The sequence below is a fragment of the Erigeron canadensis genome, chromosome 4 (assembly GCF_010389155.1).
Source record: "Erigeron canadensis isolate Cc75 chromosome 4, C_canadensis_v1, whole genome shotgun sequence".
NCBI lineage: Eukaryota > Viridiplantae > Streptophyta > Magnoliopsida > Asterales > Asteraceae > Erigeron > Erigeron canadensis.
In genome coordinates, this window is record NC_057764.1 from 20,916,235 (window position 1) to 20,931,794 (window position 15,560).

The 15,560-nt window shown below is 32.8% G+C and overlaps 1 protein-coding gene across 1 annotated transcript; it reads right to left on the minus strand.

Annotated features, from left to right (window-relative positions):
• Positions 1-6,305: 6,305 nt before the first annotated feature.
• Positions 6,306-8,218, minus strand: LOC122598536 (secoisolariciresinol dehydrogenase-like). The gene is made up of 2 exons (XM_043771127.1): positions 8,190-8,218; positions 6,306-7,178 (listed from the first exon to the last, which is right to left on the minus strand). The coding sequence occupies exons 1-2, from the start codon at positions 8,216-8,218 to the stop codon at positions 6,392-6,394; spliced, it is 816 nt and encodes a 271-aa protein (XP_043627062.1). The 3' UTR covers positions 6,306-6,391.
• Positions 8,219-15,560: the final 7,342 nt, after the last annotated feature.

Consider the following 15,560-nt stretch of genomic DNA (forward strand, 5'->3'; position numbering starts at 1 on the left):
TAAGTTAAGTGGGCTAAGCAATGGTTTTAGGCCATCACTTTTTCTGGGACCCCAAATTTTTATTTTTTGGGCTATGATGCTAGGTTTTTAGATAAAACAATTGATAAGTTTGTTAAAAAAAACCCTACAAACAGTAAATGAATAATTGTTGTGAGCCTGAGAATAAATAAAGAGAGCATAAAAATGAATAATTGAATGAAAATAATTACAAAATAAGTTTTGTACGTATTTTGTAATTAGTTTCATTCATAAACGGTATAGATTTCAAGTCCGAATAGAAGAGAATGAGTTTTTGTATAAATTTGAAAAAGACCTCAAAATATGGTTACGTTTAAGGCCATCAAAAAAATTAAGCTGGCTTTGGGAGTTATTTTGAAATAATGGTCCATTGAGGAAGGAAATCGTAAAACATGTAACTCCAAATCAATATTTTGGATCATCTGCCTTTTTTTAAATTTGAAAAATAGGTTGATTATTTTAACGCGACAATGCATGCAATCGGTTTTTTTTTTTTTTCCTTTCGAGATACAGGATTGACCGCATATTTACCTAAAAGTAACCTCGAAGAAACACCATTTGTGAATTGTGATGAGGCAAAACTTATTTCTTGAATGCGAAATACTATTCGAAAGTTGCATATGAGTATCAACAAAAGATATTACCAGTGTGTACATATTTGATATTAGTTAGAAAAAGTCGATATAAAACGAAATTCCTCAATGGATTTAGCAACTTTTTAGAGGCTAATAAATGAAAGCTATAACATAAACTAGATGGTTAATAGTCTCGCGTTATGGGGCTTCAACTATCTTATTTATATTTGTCATTGACGCGGTTGACATTTATAAATTCAAAAATTTCATACAAAGATCGTTTAAAACTTATCATATAGAAGAAACCAAAAATGGGATGCCGGCCACATACAAAACCAAACCACGAAATGGGCCAAAAACTATAAGGCTTTAACTATCGTGTTTCGTTGATTTAACTACAAAAGCAAAAGTTTTGACGTGTCCAAGTTCTCTCAATGGACAATCAAAAAATTAAGTTGAAAAACATAAATTAGGACATGTCAAGTTCTCGATGGACCACTTCTCAAGATAGATTTTTCTATGAAAACCCAAATAATCTGGATGACGTTATTGATTGGGCCATTTGACAGCATGGGCCACTTGCCAATGTATTAATGGAGATGTTGCTATTCTTTGATATCTTTAATAGGTGTTTTACAGTAAGATGTGTGCGCAGTAAAAAGTTGAAAAAAAGTAAAGATTGTAAATATTTTTAATATTAAAAACCCGTATAAAACATAAAAAGAAAATGGTTTCTCACCCATCGAATAAAAAAATTACTTGGAATAAGAAAAATGATAAAAACACAAATTATAGGTTTTCATAAAAAGTTATATGTTTTTGATAAATAAATACTTTCCAAATTTAAAAATATATGTTAAGTTTATACCTGTTTTAGTTTTGGTATGAGATATGATTTTGTTATTTTTTTCTAATATACGTGTTTTAATTTTGATATGGGATTTGATTTTGTTATTTTTTCTTATAATTAAGTTTTTATTTAGTTTAATGTACTTGTAGGGAATCCTACGTATATCTAAAATTAAACTATTATATTTTTAATTTTGTATATAATATTAGTCTTTATTTTAATATTTAAATTCTTTTTTGACATATATAAATAAGATAAATGTTGTAAAAAATTATAGAGATGACACATATGATGTAATTTTAGGTGGCAATGTTTTAAAATAGGTTTAATTTTGAAGAGGCTTTAAAATGCTAGGATTCCTACTCTTTTAATATATATATATATATATATATATATTATATTATATATATACAATAAAGAAGGATTATTTTTTAAAAGTATTTTTAGAAAGATTATTATGTCTCAAGATCACATATTGTTTAAAAAGGTCTTTTTCTTATTTATGATGTTATATTTAAAAGAACCCCATTTAATGCTTATTTAAAATTCTTAATCTTTTAATTGAAAATATATATATATAATGTAATGAAATGCCTTTTATTTCTTATTAACAAAATAGGTATTATTATTTTATATATTATTGTATTGGTCGATTCACTATGTTCATATCAAGTTATAATATTCCAATAACAAAAGTAACATTCATTTTTTATATATGTTTTTTGTTTGAAAGTTTTAATTAAAATGCCCGGGTTGAACCCGGGGTTATTAACTAGTAGGTATATATATAGAGATTACGTATATAATATTATTAATGTAACTCTCTTTATAAATGAAATCATTAACATCCTAATTAACTTGTATATTGTTAGAAGGTCGGATCAGAATAATGTCACCACTTCCGAATTAAGGGACTATCGGATTAGCACAAAGTCATGATTTCCGAATATAGAAGATTTCGACTTGGTCATCAAGAAAACAGATTTACATACTTGATTTAGTTTTCATATTTGAATCATTTCATTCTTATATAAATTGAGGCTTTCTCTCAATCGTTTAATATCAATCAAAATACAATTCAATTCATTATATACTATTTGACATGGTATCAGAGCCTCCAATCTTTTGGGGGTAATCATCTACACAATAAATATCACTAAATCACCCAGTTGAATCTGAGCCACCATGGCCGAAACCGACAGCCCAGAACCGGGTTCCGAATTAATGCTTCAATTAGCAAATCTATTGCAAAACACCAATCAGCAGCCATAAACACCAAAACTTTCCGACAATCTGCAAATCAATCTCAAACTTAATAGTCAAGATTACCTGCTATGGACTCGAATGATCTGAGTAGCTATCAGCGGAAAATCAAAAAATCTTTAAACCATTTAACCGAATTACCACCAGAAAAAACAACTTCCGAAAAATACGAGATATGGGAACAAGAAGACCTCATTGCTTTCTCATGGCTCATCCAGTTAATCGAACTAGCCATCGCCGGAAATCTGACTGAATATTCCACTTCTAAACAACTGTGGGATGCTTTGGTCACCACGTGCAACAGCGGTAAAGATAAATTACAAGCTTTCAATCTTCATCTCAAAGCCAATGAAATTAAACAATCCGATCCCAACCCCATGAAGTGTCCTGATGATATCAAGATATATAAAAAATCAGATGTGAGCATAAACTTTTTCAGTTTTTGAATGGTTTGGATCGAAAGTTTGAAGAAATCAAGCGAGAAATTCTCCGAATTGATCCTCTTCCGATCCTACGGCTGAAGCCGCTTATGCCACTGTTCGGAAAGAGGCTGCTCACCAGAATGTTTTGGGAGCAACCACAAGTGAACAAAAGGGCATTGCCGCAGGCTTAATCGCCGAAGATACTGGCGGCGGTGGCTTCGCCGTACAGGGATACAACCGTATAGATGGGAAGAAGAAAATGGTTCAAGATGATAAATCACACCTAAAGTGTGATGAATGCGGCATGTATCGACACACCAAAGATCAGTGCTTCGAGATCATTGGATATCCCGACTGGTGGACTGATGGTCACAGAACAGCAGCCAAGAAAGGCCCCAAGAGAAGTTATACCACCAAAGCAAGCACCATCGCACCTACCACCAAAGCTAACACCACCAAAGAAAGTGACAATAGAAGATCGGAGATGGGGTTTGGTGGAGTAGCAGTGGCCGGAGGTGATTAAAGGGAGGGAGAGTTTTCGGTGGTGGCAGGTAAAAGGAGAATAAGGTTTGGAAAGTTTGACCATAATGTTTCTAAATCATTTCCATATAAACACATATATATGTTTAACAATTCTGGAAAGCCTTTTTTTCCACATGGGCCGACCAAAATCTTCACCAAAAAAAAAAGTTGAAACCCAGTCAATTGGGCCGAATACATATGGACTTAATTACTTGAGTCCACTGGAAAAACAAGGGGGGGCTCATACGGTTCAATCTAGTTACAATAATTCAAGTGGGTCTTGGATTTTTGATTGTGGTGCCACTGATACTATGACATATGATTCATCTCATTTTTCAGTTTTCACAAAACCCAAGAAAACTCATATCCGAGCTGCTAAAAAGGGAAAATGAATGTGAAGAATGGTGGAACTGTTAAAATTTCTTCAAACATTAATTTAACAAATTGTCTTGATGTTCCTTTTTTATCCCATAAACTGTTGTCTATAAGTCATGTGACAAAGAAACTTAATTGTTCGGTTCTTATGCATCCAACTTTTGCTTTTTACAGGATATCAAGACGGGACAGATTATTGGGCGTGGCACTGAGAGAGAAGGACTATATTATGTTGATGAAGTTACTAAGAATGGAACTGTAATGCTAGCTCATGGAACTGGTGAAAGAGAAGCTTGGTTGTGACATAGAAGACTGGGACATCCTTTAGTTAGTTATTTACATACTTTGTTTCTGAAACTTTTCCCTTGAAATAAATCTATTTCTTGTGAGACATGTATTTTAGCCAAAAGTCATAGAAAAACCTTTAAACCCACTAATACTAGAGTTCAAGATCTTTTTTCGTTAGTTCATTCAGATGTATGGGGTCCCTCTCCAGTTGATGGAGGTCAAAATTTCAAGTATTGTGTGATTTTTAATGATGATTGCACTCAAATGACTTGGATTTATTTTCTAAAAAATAAAGTTGAAGTTTATGATAGGTTTACAATCTTTTATACTATAATTCAAACTCAGTTTCAAAAATCTATCAAAGTCATTAGAACAGATAATGGTAGTGAATATGTGAACTCTCACATGAACCTATTCTTTCAATCCAAAGGAATAGTTCATCAAACAACCTGCCCTCATACCCCGAAACAGAATGGTGTTGCTGAAAGGAAAAATAGGCTTCTATTAGAAATGGCTAGGGCTTTGATAATAGAGTTTGTTGTTCCTAAAATTTTTTGGCCAGAAGCCATAGCAACCGCCACCTATTTGATTAACCGACTTCCTATAAAGAGCCTAAAAATGAAAACACCGTTAAAAACTCTTTCTAACTATCATAGCCTTCCACCAGCTCTCACACTTCCACTCAAAGTTTTTGGATGTACAGTTTTGTTCATATTCCAAAAACTCATCGGGATAAACTTGATCCTTGTGCTGAAAAATGTGTTTTTGTGGGATATGAGTTACTCAAAAGGGATATAGGTGTTATGATCCAAAAACTCGTCGTATGTTCACTACGATGAATTGTGATTTTCTTGAAACAAAGTACATTTACTCCCCAGAAATCAGTCGTCAGGGGGAGGAACAATGTGGCACACTGAGTTGGCTAAACTACTCTTTAGTTGATAATTCAGCAGCTCCCATTGATCCGATGAATGAAAAACAATCCTCTTCTCAAACTGTCAATGAAAATTCTATCCCGAACTTGATATCCGAGATGAGTGATTTTGAACTAAATCATTCTTTGAATAATGATGTCAATGAAGATGTCCCAGATAATGTGCAAGATCTTACAGATAATGAAGTACAGGCAGATGGAATTATCAAATTACCGTTTGTGAAGTTAGAAGATCAGATTGCCGATATTTTAACTAAGGCTGTGGGAACAGTTCTCTTTTGGAAAGTGTTTAAGCAAGTTGAATTTTGGTAATCCCAATACTCAACTTGAAGGAGAGTGTTAGAATGTCGGATCAGAATAATGTCATCACTTCCGATTTAAGGGACTATTGGATTAGCACAAAGTCATCATTTCCGAATATAGAAGATTTCGACTTGGTCATCAAGAAAAAAGATTTTCATACTTGATTTAGTTTCCATAGTTGAATCGTTTCAAACTTGTATAAATTGAGACCTTCTCTCAATCGTTTAATATCAATCAAAATACAATTCAATTCATTATATACTATTTGACATATATATCATTTTCATGGCTAAGTTTATTGTACTTCTATAATGTCTTGAAAGCTACTTTTGTAGTATCATATTATTCATGCAGAGTAGGTCTATCTTTAGTCATATAAGTTAAGTATATAATTTTATAGGAAAACAATTAATCAACCTAACTCATATCAATTTACTTTTAACAGAAATTTAGTGTATTTTGAGCCCACACGCGCCAAATGGTTATCCAGCGGAAGCACACGACTTTCATGGGATCGAGCAGTTGGAGAAATTTACCCTTGGCACCTTTTAATTACGGGTGTATACATTATCCGACTTGTTTATTTAATGCTTACAATCACTACAACAACAAAAAAAATACTCCGATCCGTATTATTTAGTGACACATTTACTTAAAATTATACTCGTACTCGATCGTATTAAATCATAGATTTTAGTGGTACTTTAAAATAAATTACATGTGGGTTGAACACATCTTAAAAAAGAAGTGTTCTACTTATTTAATACAAAAGTGCTGCAAATTGTAATATTGAACAATAGAAATATGCCGGGGATGGATGCCATCAGAATTGACTACTATACTACTCGTTAGGAGTAGCTCGTGCAAATAGTCCAAAAACCGGATTTATGACCGTAAATCCTCCATCAAGCACTAGATTATGTCCACTCATATACCTGGATTCGTCACTGGCTAGAAATAGGGCAGCTTCCGCCACATCATTGTTGGCAAGAGTAACCCCTTTGAGGTTAGAATATACTTTTGTGTATTTGTCCGGATGATCATTTATGTAATTTTTAGCCATTGGGGAAGGTATAAAATGTGGTGATAAGCAATTAACGCGAATCCCATATTGGCCAAGCTCGGCTGCAATGTTCTTAGTAAGCCCGACAAGTGCATGCTTTGAACTTGAATAAGCATGAGAAATGATCCCTCCAATGCTCCCAGATACACTTCCCAACATTATGATGCTTCCACTACGAGCCGGGATCATGGCTCGAGCTGCGTGTTTGGTTCCAAGGAACACACCGGTTACATTGACACTCATGACACGTTCAAAACTTAACTTATCATTGTCAAGAATATTGAGCTTTCCATCATCTACGATGGCTGCATTATTAATCATTATGTCTAACTTGCCATATTTCATAAGGGTTACGTTGATGGCATTTTCAACATCTGATTCAATAGTAACGTCGCAATGAACAAATAAAGCCTTGTCAAGACCGATATCTTCACACACAGTTTGGCCCAAGTCATCTTGGATGTCAGCAATTACGACCTTGGCTCCGTGCTTGACGAATAACCTTGCTGTTGTTTCTCCAATCCCCTGAGCTCCACCAGTTATAAATGCTACTTTCATATTCAACCTAAAGATCACGAAGGGATCAACTATAAATTATAGACGGTAATTCGTTTTATTTTTATTTTTTTTGGGAAAAAGGAAAACAATATAAATGAATTGAATAGTTTTTTACACTGGACTGTTTTTTAAATGAAAAAATAGCCAATTAATCTGGTTACAACCCATGTATATTAATAAAAATTATGTACAATCGTATCTTCGTCATTGGAGTTGTGACGAGATTGAGCTTATTATTAAATATCTAAGTTTAGGTGTGGAACACTCACATATTTGTTTTTTAATCTATAAAATTATTCATGGGGGCAAGCATTTATTCATTAAACAATAAAATATTTAAAAATTAGTACGTCAGGGGTTCCACACCTAAGCTTAGGTATCTGACAACCTTATATTCACTTTTTCGTGTATATATAGGCGTTGGGTATTCTAAAACAAGCATTAAAGTAAAACAAATAAGACAAGATCTTGACCCTTACATCATGGTTAATTTGATACACGAATAAAACAAATAGTTGTTTTATTTTACCTAAAACCTATATATATAATAGGTTGTCAATCCAATACATCCAGCCTTAAAATAAAAACACGGTGAAGACACTTAAAAAAATTGAAGTGATGCATTAAAAATCCATAAAACTAACATAATGTATAACCAATTATCATTATTTAAGTATGTAACAACACATTGATCCGTCAAAATCGAAAAAATTATACTTTTTGTTTTGTGTATCCATCTTAGATGCATATTCATTAATCTGGATGTATATATTTAAAAAGGTGATTTTATCAATTTTAACGCACCAATGTGTTGTAAAACACTTGAATAATAATAAGTAGTAATACACTATGTTGGTTTTATATATATACTTTTAATCAAAATGAATTTTTTAAATGCTCTCACGTTATTCTAATTTTAATTGTGTTTTCACTGAAGAACCACCCGCATATAATAAGACTAATAAATCGGAAGTGTAATATAGCAGATAACATACTTATAGATTAAAATGTAGATTACCTTGGAACAATTTGTGAAATCTTGGCCATGGGTTTCTGTCGATAAGCGACTACGGTAGTAATGGTACTAATAATCTGAAGGTAGTAATGCTTTGAACGAGTAGCATTGAAAGTAGATGCCTTTAAATAGAAAAAAGAATCATGTGTTAGGGGTACATTTAAGTCAATTGATCACTATATTCTATACCTTCATATGATATTATATATGGATCGATATATATACGTCACAGTGTATCATGATTTTTAAAAGAAAATGTTCGTAGATTCAAATATATTTGTTGGAATCAATGGTTGTAATCATTTGAAAACTAAAATTTATACGAGAAAATCAGATTATTGTGTAATTCAAAAAGCACATTGTATTAAGTTTTAAATCACAATGTGTTTTTGATAGCACGTGAAAATCAGAAAATTATTCAAATACATTGTGATATGAATCTAACATAATTTTTTTTTAAAAAAAATAAATAAAAAATACATTGTGTTAAATTAAGATCATAGGTATATTTTAAACATTTTTTTTTTTTCACAAAAATTTTAACTTCCTACCCAACTTGTAAATAGACTAGGCAAGGATATAAAATTTTATAATGTTTATTACAGAATTAAAGTCTCTTTTAAATTATAACTTAAAATCATAGACTTCATAAGAGTACAAAACTAGGCAATAGTTCAAAACGAAGAATAGATTCTTCCCGTATTAAAATATTTGTTTCTAACTAGATTAATACTTAAATATATCCAATCTTTTTGAATAGTAATAGGGTGAGCATATATAGGTCCGTTTTGACCTGAAACTCAAATGCAAACCGATCTGTTCGATTTTTGTAAAACTAAAACTACCGGATGTGGTTTTAGTCTTGGTACGTGGTTTTCTCATTTCTCATTTTGTAATTTTCTTTTTTACGCCTTTAGTTTATTAAGTTAAAATTTTAACATTCAATTAATTGTTAAGGAAAAAAATAAAATATAGAAATTAAAATATATGAAAGCTTTCTGTTAACTAACTAACTAACTATATATATATACATATTATATAGGGGAAAGATAAAATGAGTCCACCTAAAAAAAGTCCATGTAACTTACACATGTGTAAGTTAACCCCGACCACCACCATGATCATCTCCGACCACCACCATGATTTTCCGGCCACCGCGTCGTCGGAAAATCATGTGTAAGTAACTTACACATGATTTTCCGGTGGGTCCGTCACCGGAAAATCTTAGTGTTTTTACAAAAAAGTCTTTTATATCGTAGTAGATGATGATGGTGGTGTGTAAGATACGAAAATCAATGGACTTTTTTTAGTTGGACTCATTTTATCTCACCCCTATATATATAGGGAAAAGTTATTTTAGGGACTCCTTATTTTAGTGACCATTAGGGACTCGTGTTTTTTGTAATTTACATACCACTATGATCATCTCCGACCACCACCATGATCATCTCAGACCACCACCATGATTTTCCGGAGACTGGCCCGCCGGAAAATCATGTGTAAGTTAACTTACACATGATTTTCCGGTGGGCTCGTTGCCGGAAAGTCTTAGTGTTTTTACAAAAAGTCTTGTATATCGTAGTAGATGATGATGGTGGTGTATAAGTTACAAAAAACACGAGTCCCTAATGGTTCCTAAAATAAGGAGTCCCTAAAATAACCCACCCCATATATATATATAGTAAAGTTATTTTAAGAACCCTTTTTTTTGCGAGAACCTTTGAGAGTTTTTCAAATCAAGCCCAACCTATGATTGTTCTTTACATGAAAATTGTTTTTTTAATTGTTTTCTGAATAACTTATGTGTAATTTTGAAGTTTATAAATATGTGGAGCATGGATTATCATCCGTTATACAATTATGTGGAGATTTGGATTCTTGATCACATCTGCACGAATATTGCTATGATCACATGTATGCAAGTTGATCACATGTAATCATAACAATATTCGTGCACATGTGATCAATAATCCAAATCTGAACATAATTGTATAACGGATGATAATCCATGCCCCCACACAATTATAAACTTCAAAATTACACATAAGTTATTCAGAAAACAATCAAAAAAATAATTTTCATGTAAAGAATAATCATCGCTTGGCTTGATTTGAAAAATTCTCAAAGGTTCTTGCAAAAAAAGGGTTCTCAAAATAACTTTTCACTGAAAAGTGAATATAGGGTTGTCCGGCACCTAAGCTTAGGTGTGAAACCTCTCACATACTAATTCTTTAGTATTTGTTGAATTTTAATTAAATCACATGGCCCCCAAGATTTTTATGGATCAAGAAAACAATATGTGAGTATTCCACACCTAAGCTTAGGTACCTAACAGCCTTATATTCTCATCCCCATATATATATATATATATGTTATATACATATGTTATAAATTAACATATATTTGGTTAGGTTCAATTCGGTTTTTCATATGAATCCGAACCTCGAACCGCTCGATTTAGTATTAGAAATCAAAAACCAAACCAACTTGTTTTGTTTGGCTTTCTGTTTTGGCGATTTTGATATGTTTTTCTGGTTCGGTTTTTGGTCACCCTTAATAGGACAAATAACTTTGATAACAAAATTTAGTGAAAGTCCTATTAGGATGATCTTGTAATAATACCTCTACTATATACAAGTTTGTTATATTTGTTTTACAATCGAACATTGTATTCAAAAAAAGAAAAATAATTAGACTGTTTAGGCTAGAATTTAGACTAGTGTCTAATATACAGAGCTTACGACATGATCAATATTAGATGTTTATACATGTAACCTATAAAAGTTGAAGTTTAATGTTAAAGGTAACTCATAAAAGTTGAAGTTTAATGTTAAAGATATACGAAAAAACTAATTGTTCAATTACAATATCAAGAATATTAACAAATAAAAAAAAAACTAATGTAATAAGGAAACTTAAAAGCATATATCCACATAGCTTCATCTTTTGTAATATTTCTTTAGTCAAGATTAATACACAAAAATTGAAAAAGTTGCACCTTTTTTATTAAGATATGCATGAATCGTCGACACAGTTTTGAATCTTTACCTTAGATATAAGAAGCCATTTTGGTTTGAATTTTGAATTACAATATGATGTTTTTACATTTTTTTGTTTTTTCATAGGTGTCATGACATTTATTAAAAACACTTGAAAAAATATATAATATTACCATTAATTTTAAAATCTTATTATATTTACATTATATTTTATCTTTTTTTGACAAGTGAATTTTACCGCAGATGCGTATGATGTGTGCTAATCGCACAATGAAAGGGTCCCGCACTAAGCGGATCTTAAATAGCCTTTCCCACCATACCACCTCCTTTATTAGAAAATACCGTCGAGGAGAACCTACCAAGGCTCGAACTCGAGACTTTGAAGTAAACTCCTCCGGGACCCCGCATAGCCGGTTTAGTGAAAGACCCCTGGCTACTGGGGTTACTTTTAATAAGTTTGCGTTTATAAGATAAAACTACTTTTAAGATATATATTAGCTATTATTCTATTAGATATATATTAGCTATTATTCTTGATTTATTATATTGTAATTATTTGTTAAAAAGTGTACTTTAATATGGAAAAAAGAAAAGTATAAGTTAGTAAGAATTGTTTTCTGGTAATTAATAGCAAACGTAAAAGTTGAAAGAAAAGGTCAATTTGAAAAAAATCAAAAGTTATGATTGGTCAATGAACTATTAGATTTTGTACTTTGTTTGGATTTGTTTGTAATACATTATTCAATACACTTTCTATAATATTGTAACACTCCACCAATGATAGAAACGTAAAATGCAACTGAAAGAAATGTGCAAATGGATATTACTGTTGTAATTGTGAAAATATTTCAATATATTTATACGGTCATTTATCTATGAACCTTTAAGGTCGAACACATAAAACGGGGAGGACTTGATTGAATTTTATATAAATAACAAAAAAACCATTAGAAATGAAAATAACTAAAAGTTTCCAAAAATAGATTTGGAAATGACGAGTGGATCGAAACCGCGAATTGGGGATGAAAACAGGATTGGACATCAAGCATCATGAGTCGAAGACAAGGTCTATGCCGAACCAAGAGGGTAGGAGGTAAAAGAGATTTTTGGAAAGTCTTTTTGTCCCACGTTGCTTGGAGAGAAAAATCTAAGGGTTTTCTATTCTTAAAAATAGGACCTAAATTCTCCATCTAAGCCTTGCACCTAATTCTCTTCTTTCTTTCTCTTAGGAGTTTGAAACCTAGCCTCTAGGTGGAGAGCAAACCATCTAGTTATTATTTTGGTGGATTTATTGTTAAAATGTAAAGTTATAGCTAGTACTTAATTACAAAGTGAGTCTTACATGCATTAACAACTAATATAAACATCTATTGATTCAATAAAGTACTAATATAAACAAGCTGATCACTGGAAGATCAGTTTTCAGCCTCCTTTTAAATTCTCTGGCTTTCGTAAAGTACTCATGAATGAGTTCTTTGAGTGGAGAGTAGCTGGGAGTCGTTTTGTCCTTCATCAGCTCATGGACTTCTAGACATTTAGTTGACCCAGGTTACTCTTCTGAACATTCTTCAGCATGTTTGGCTTTTGACCCACTCTCTGAATCTTCAAGTTTATTTTTATAAAACCCATTTTGGTCTGATGAGGTTGAACTCCAGAAATTCTCTCTGGTCAGGTTCTCTTCCACATATTCATAACGAAGTTCTTCTTTTCTTGAGCTAACTTTGCCATCCTTTAACTCATCCTTTCTTCAACATCAACCTGCTTCTTCCTATATTTTTTCAATGGATCAATTGTTTTCATTGGCAAGAGTTCTTCATCATCAACAACCTTTTGATCTTGAACGACTAGCTGCTTGATATACTTAATGCTCTTTTGTTCATTTTCTTTGTTCTTTGTCCTCCTTTCAAGTTCTTCAAGAGCTTCTTCTCGAGTCTTACCATCAATAGCCAGGCTGAGAACATCAATTATTTGATGACACTCTGATGAAGTAGCTGCTGGCTTTTATAGTTGAGGTGCTGATGAAGATGTAGGCTGGATGACATGCACTGACGACTTTTTCACTTTGATTGGCTTTTTTACTCTTATGAAGTAGCTGCTGGCTTTTTCTCTTTGTCAGTTGCTGCTTCAGCAACCACTCTAGCATTTCACATTACTTTTGCTTGCTGAGGGTCCAAAATCTCATCTCATAATTATCTACAACCATGTCACCTTCATCAGTGCGAACGATAACTCGCTGCTACCCCTCAGCAGTAGCATGTATAAATATTCTTTGTTCCTCTCAACACTAGTGGGGAATTCTTCAACCAGCGGCACATTTTCCCAAGTGGCTAAGTAGCATGGTACTAACTATACACAATTATGATCTCCCAAAATATGATGTTTCCCAAGAAATCTAATAACTTTCCAGTGATTCAACAAATAACAAACTTGATTACCAAATAAGATAACACATATAAGATGCACACATAATTCCTACTATGTATGCTACATGAGGTTCTTAGGTTATAGTCTAAGAAAATCCACCTAATTCTCTATAACCACGGCTCTGATACCAATTTGTCACACCCAGACTAAGGCGGAAAACTCGGGATGCAACGAAAGGTACACGTGTCATGGATGTTATGTAGAGTAACTTCATGCATGCTTAATTTAACCCACATTTCATTAGATTCAAGCACAAACATTCAACATAAGATCAATATCCAAAAACAACATAGATAAACTCCTATGCATAGGACAAATCACTTAGGCATAATGCCATAGTCTAAGCACAATGCAACAATATCAATCACGTAAGATATGTAGCTCCAAATCCTAGTATGAGTCTGCTAAAGGCCACTATGCTATCCTCTTTAGCCACTTCTAACATTCTTAACTTGTACACCTGAAAGGATAATAAAAGGCGTCAACACAATGGTTAAAGAGTTTCTAGGTTTTGTAAACAACTATCAGGTATCATGTTATGTGCCAGGTCGAATATCATCAAGATCCACACCGGGATATGGCTATCAACTTACATATGATAGCAAGTTCGTCAAGCTTGTCAAGTATCTTTATGTCACCAACACATACGGTATACCAGGCCAAAGGTGCAAGTATCATGTATTAGGTATCAATTATTAGGTATCAAGAATTTGGTGCCTCCAACTGCACAAGTATCAAGTATCTCCAAGTTGTGGCCTTACGGTTGAACAACATACCTTTAAATATATCCATAACTTAATCAATAATATGTGGCCTTACAGTTAAACAACCTGCCTTTGCATCCACATGTACCAAATATCACGGTGCACATCATACAATACAGTTAAGTAGTCATAAATAATGATAGACACAAAGGCACAACTTCCTAAAATAGGTTGTCAAATATGTATCCAAAATATTAGTAACAAAATATGAATTCAATATAAGTAATCATAAGTGTATCCAAAATAAGTTGCTCTAAATCATCATAACATAGTTTCCAATAAATACGAGCTATTAGAAAAACATTTTGTATCCTTTCAGCCCCATAAAAACATGTGAAAAGGGGACTACGAAACTCACCTGATGTGCGTCTGATAGCTAACCACATAATAACGTCAAGCAGAGTACCCACAAGTATCAACGAGTCACCAAGATCTTGGTCGATTTTGCAGATTCCAAGGAGGTTTTGGAGCTTCTAACACCTTCCGATCTTCATCCTCAACCTAGATCTACTCTTTTATTTTACTGTCAGTTGGTAAACAATGTCTTTCGTCTTACTTGTTTGGATTGATGTGATCATGTAAACGTTTATCTATTTTACTTTATTTGTTAGATCTGTTGGTGGAGTGTGTTTTACTGTTTATTGCAGATCCATGTTTTACTAGTTCTTCAGATTAATATCGGTTCTATATCTTCATGTATTAATTTAATTCTGATGATCGGTCTATAATCATATGTAGATGCAGATTCGTTGTGACAATCGCAACATAGATTTGATTATCGTTTATGTTTTAGGAACTGTGCTTGTAATCATTTAAATAAGAACTTGTGTTGATATTTAATGATTACGTCTGAACTTCAATATTATATCTGTTTGAGCTTTATATTGTGTTTGTGTGTTATATATTGTTTTGCAGGTACAAGAACATAGAATCAAGGTTTATAAGTGTCGTAGAACACTTAAACAGTGATTGAATGTTATGTACGAGCTAAACGAAGCCAAACAAAGCACCAAGGGGTCGAACCTCGTGCTGACGTCATCAGCATGTAGGACTGACCTCGTACTGATGTCAGCACGAGGGAGATCGATTGATGCTTATTTCGGGCCTAATACGTAATTAAGGCTGAAGCCCACACAACCCAATAATCTTCTAGTATAAATACAAGACCTAATCTACGGAATTAGGTT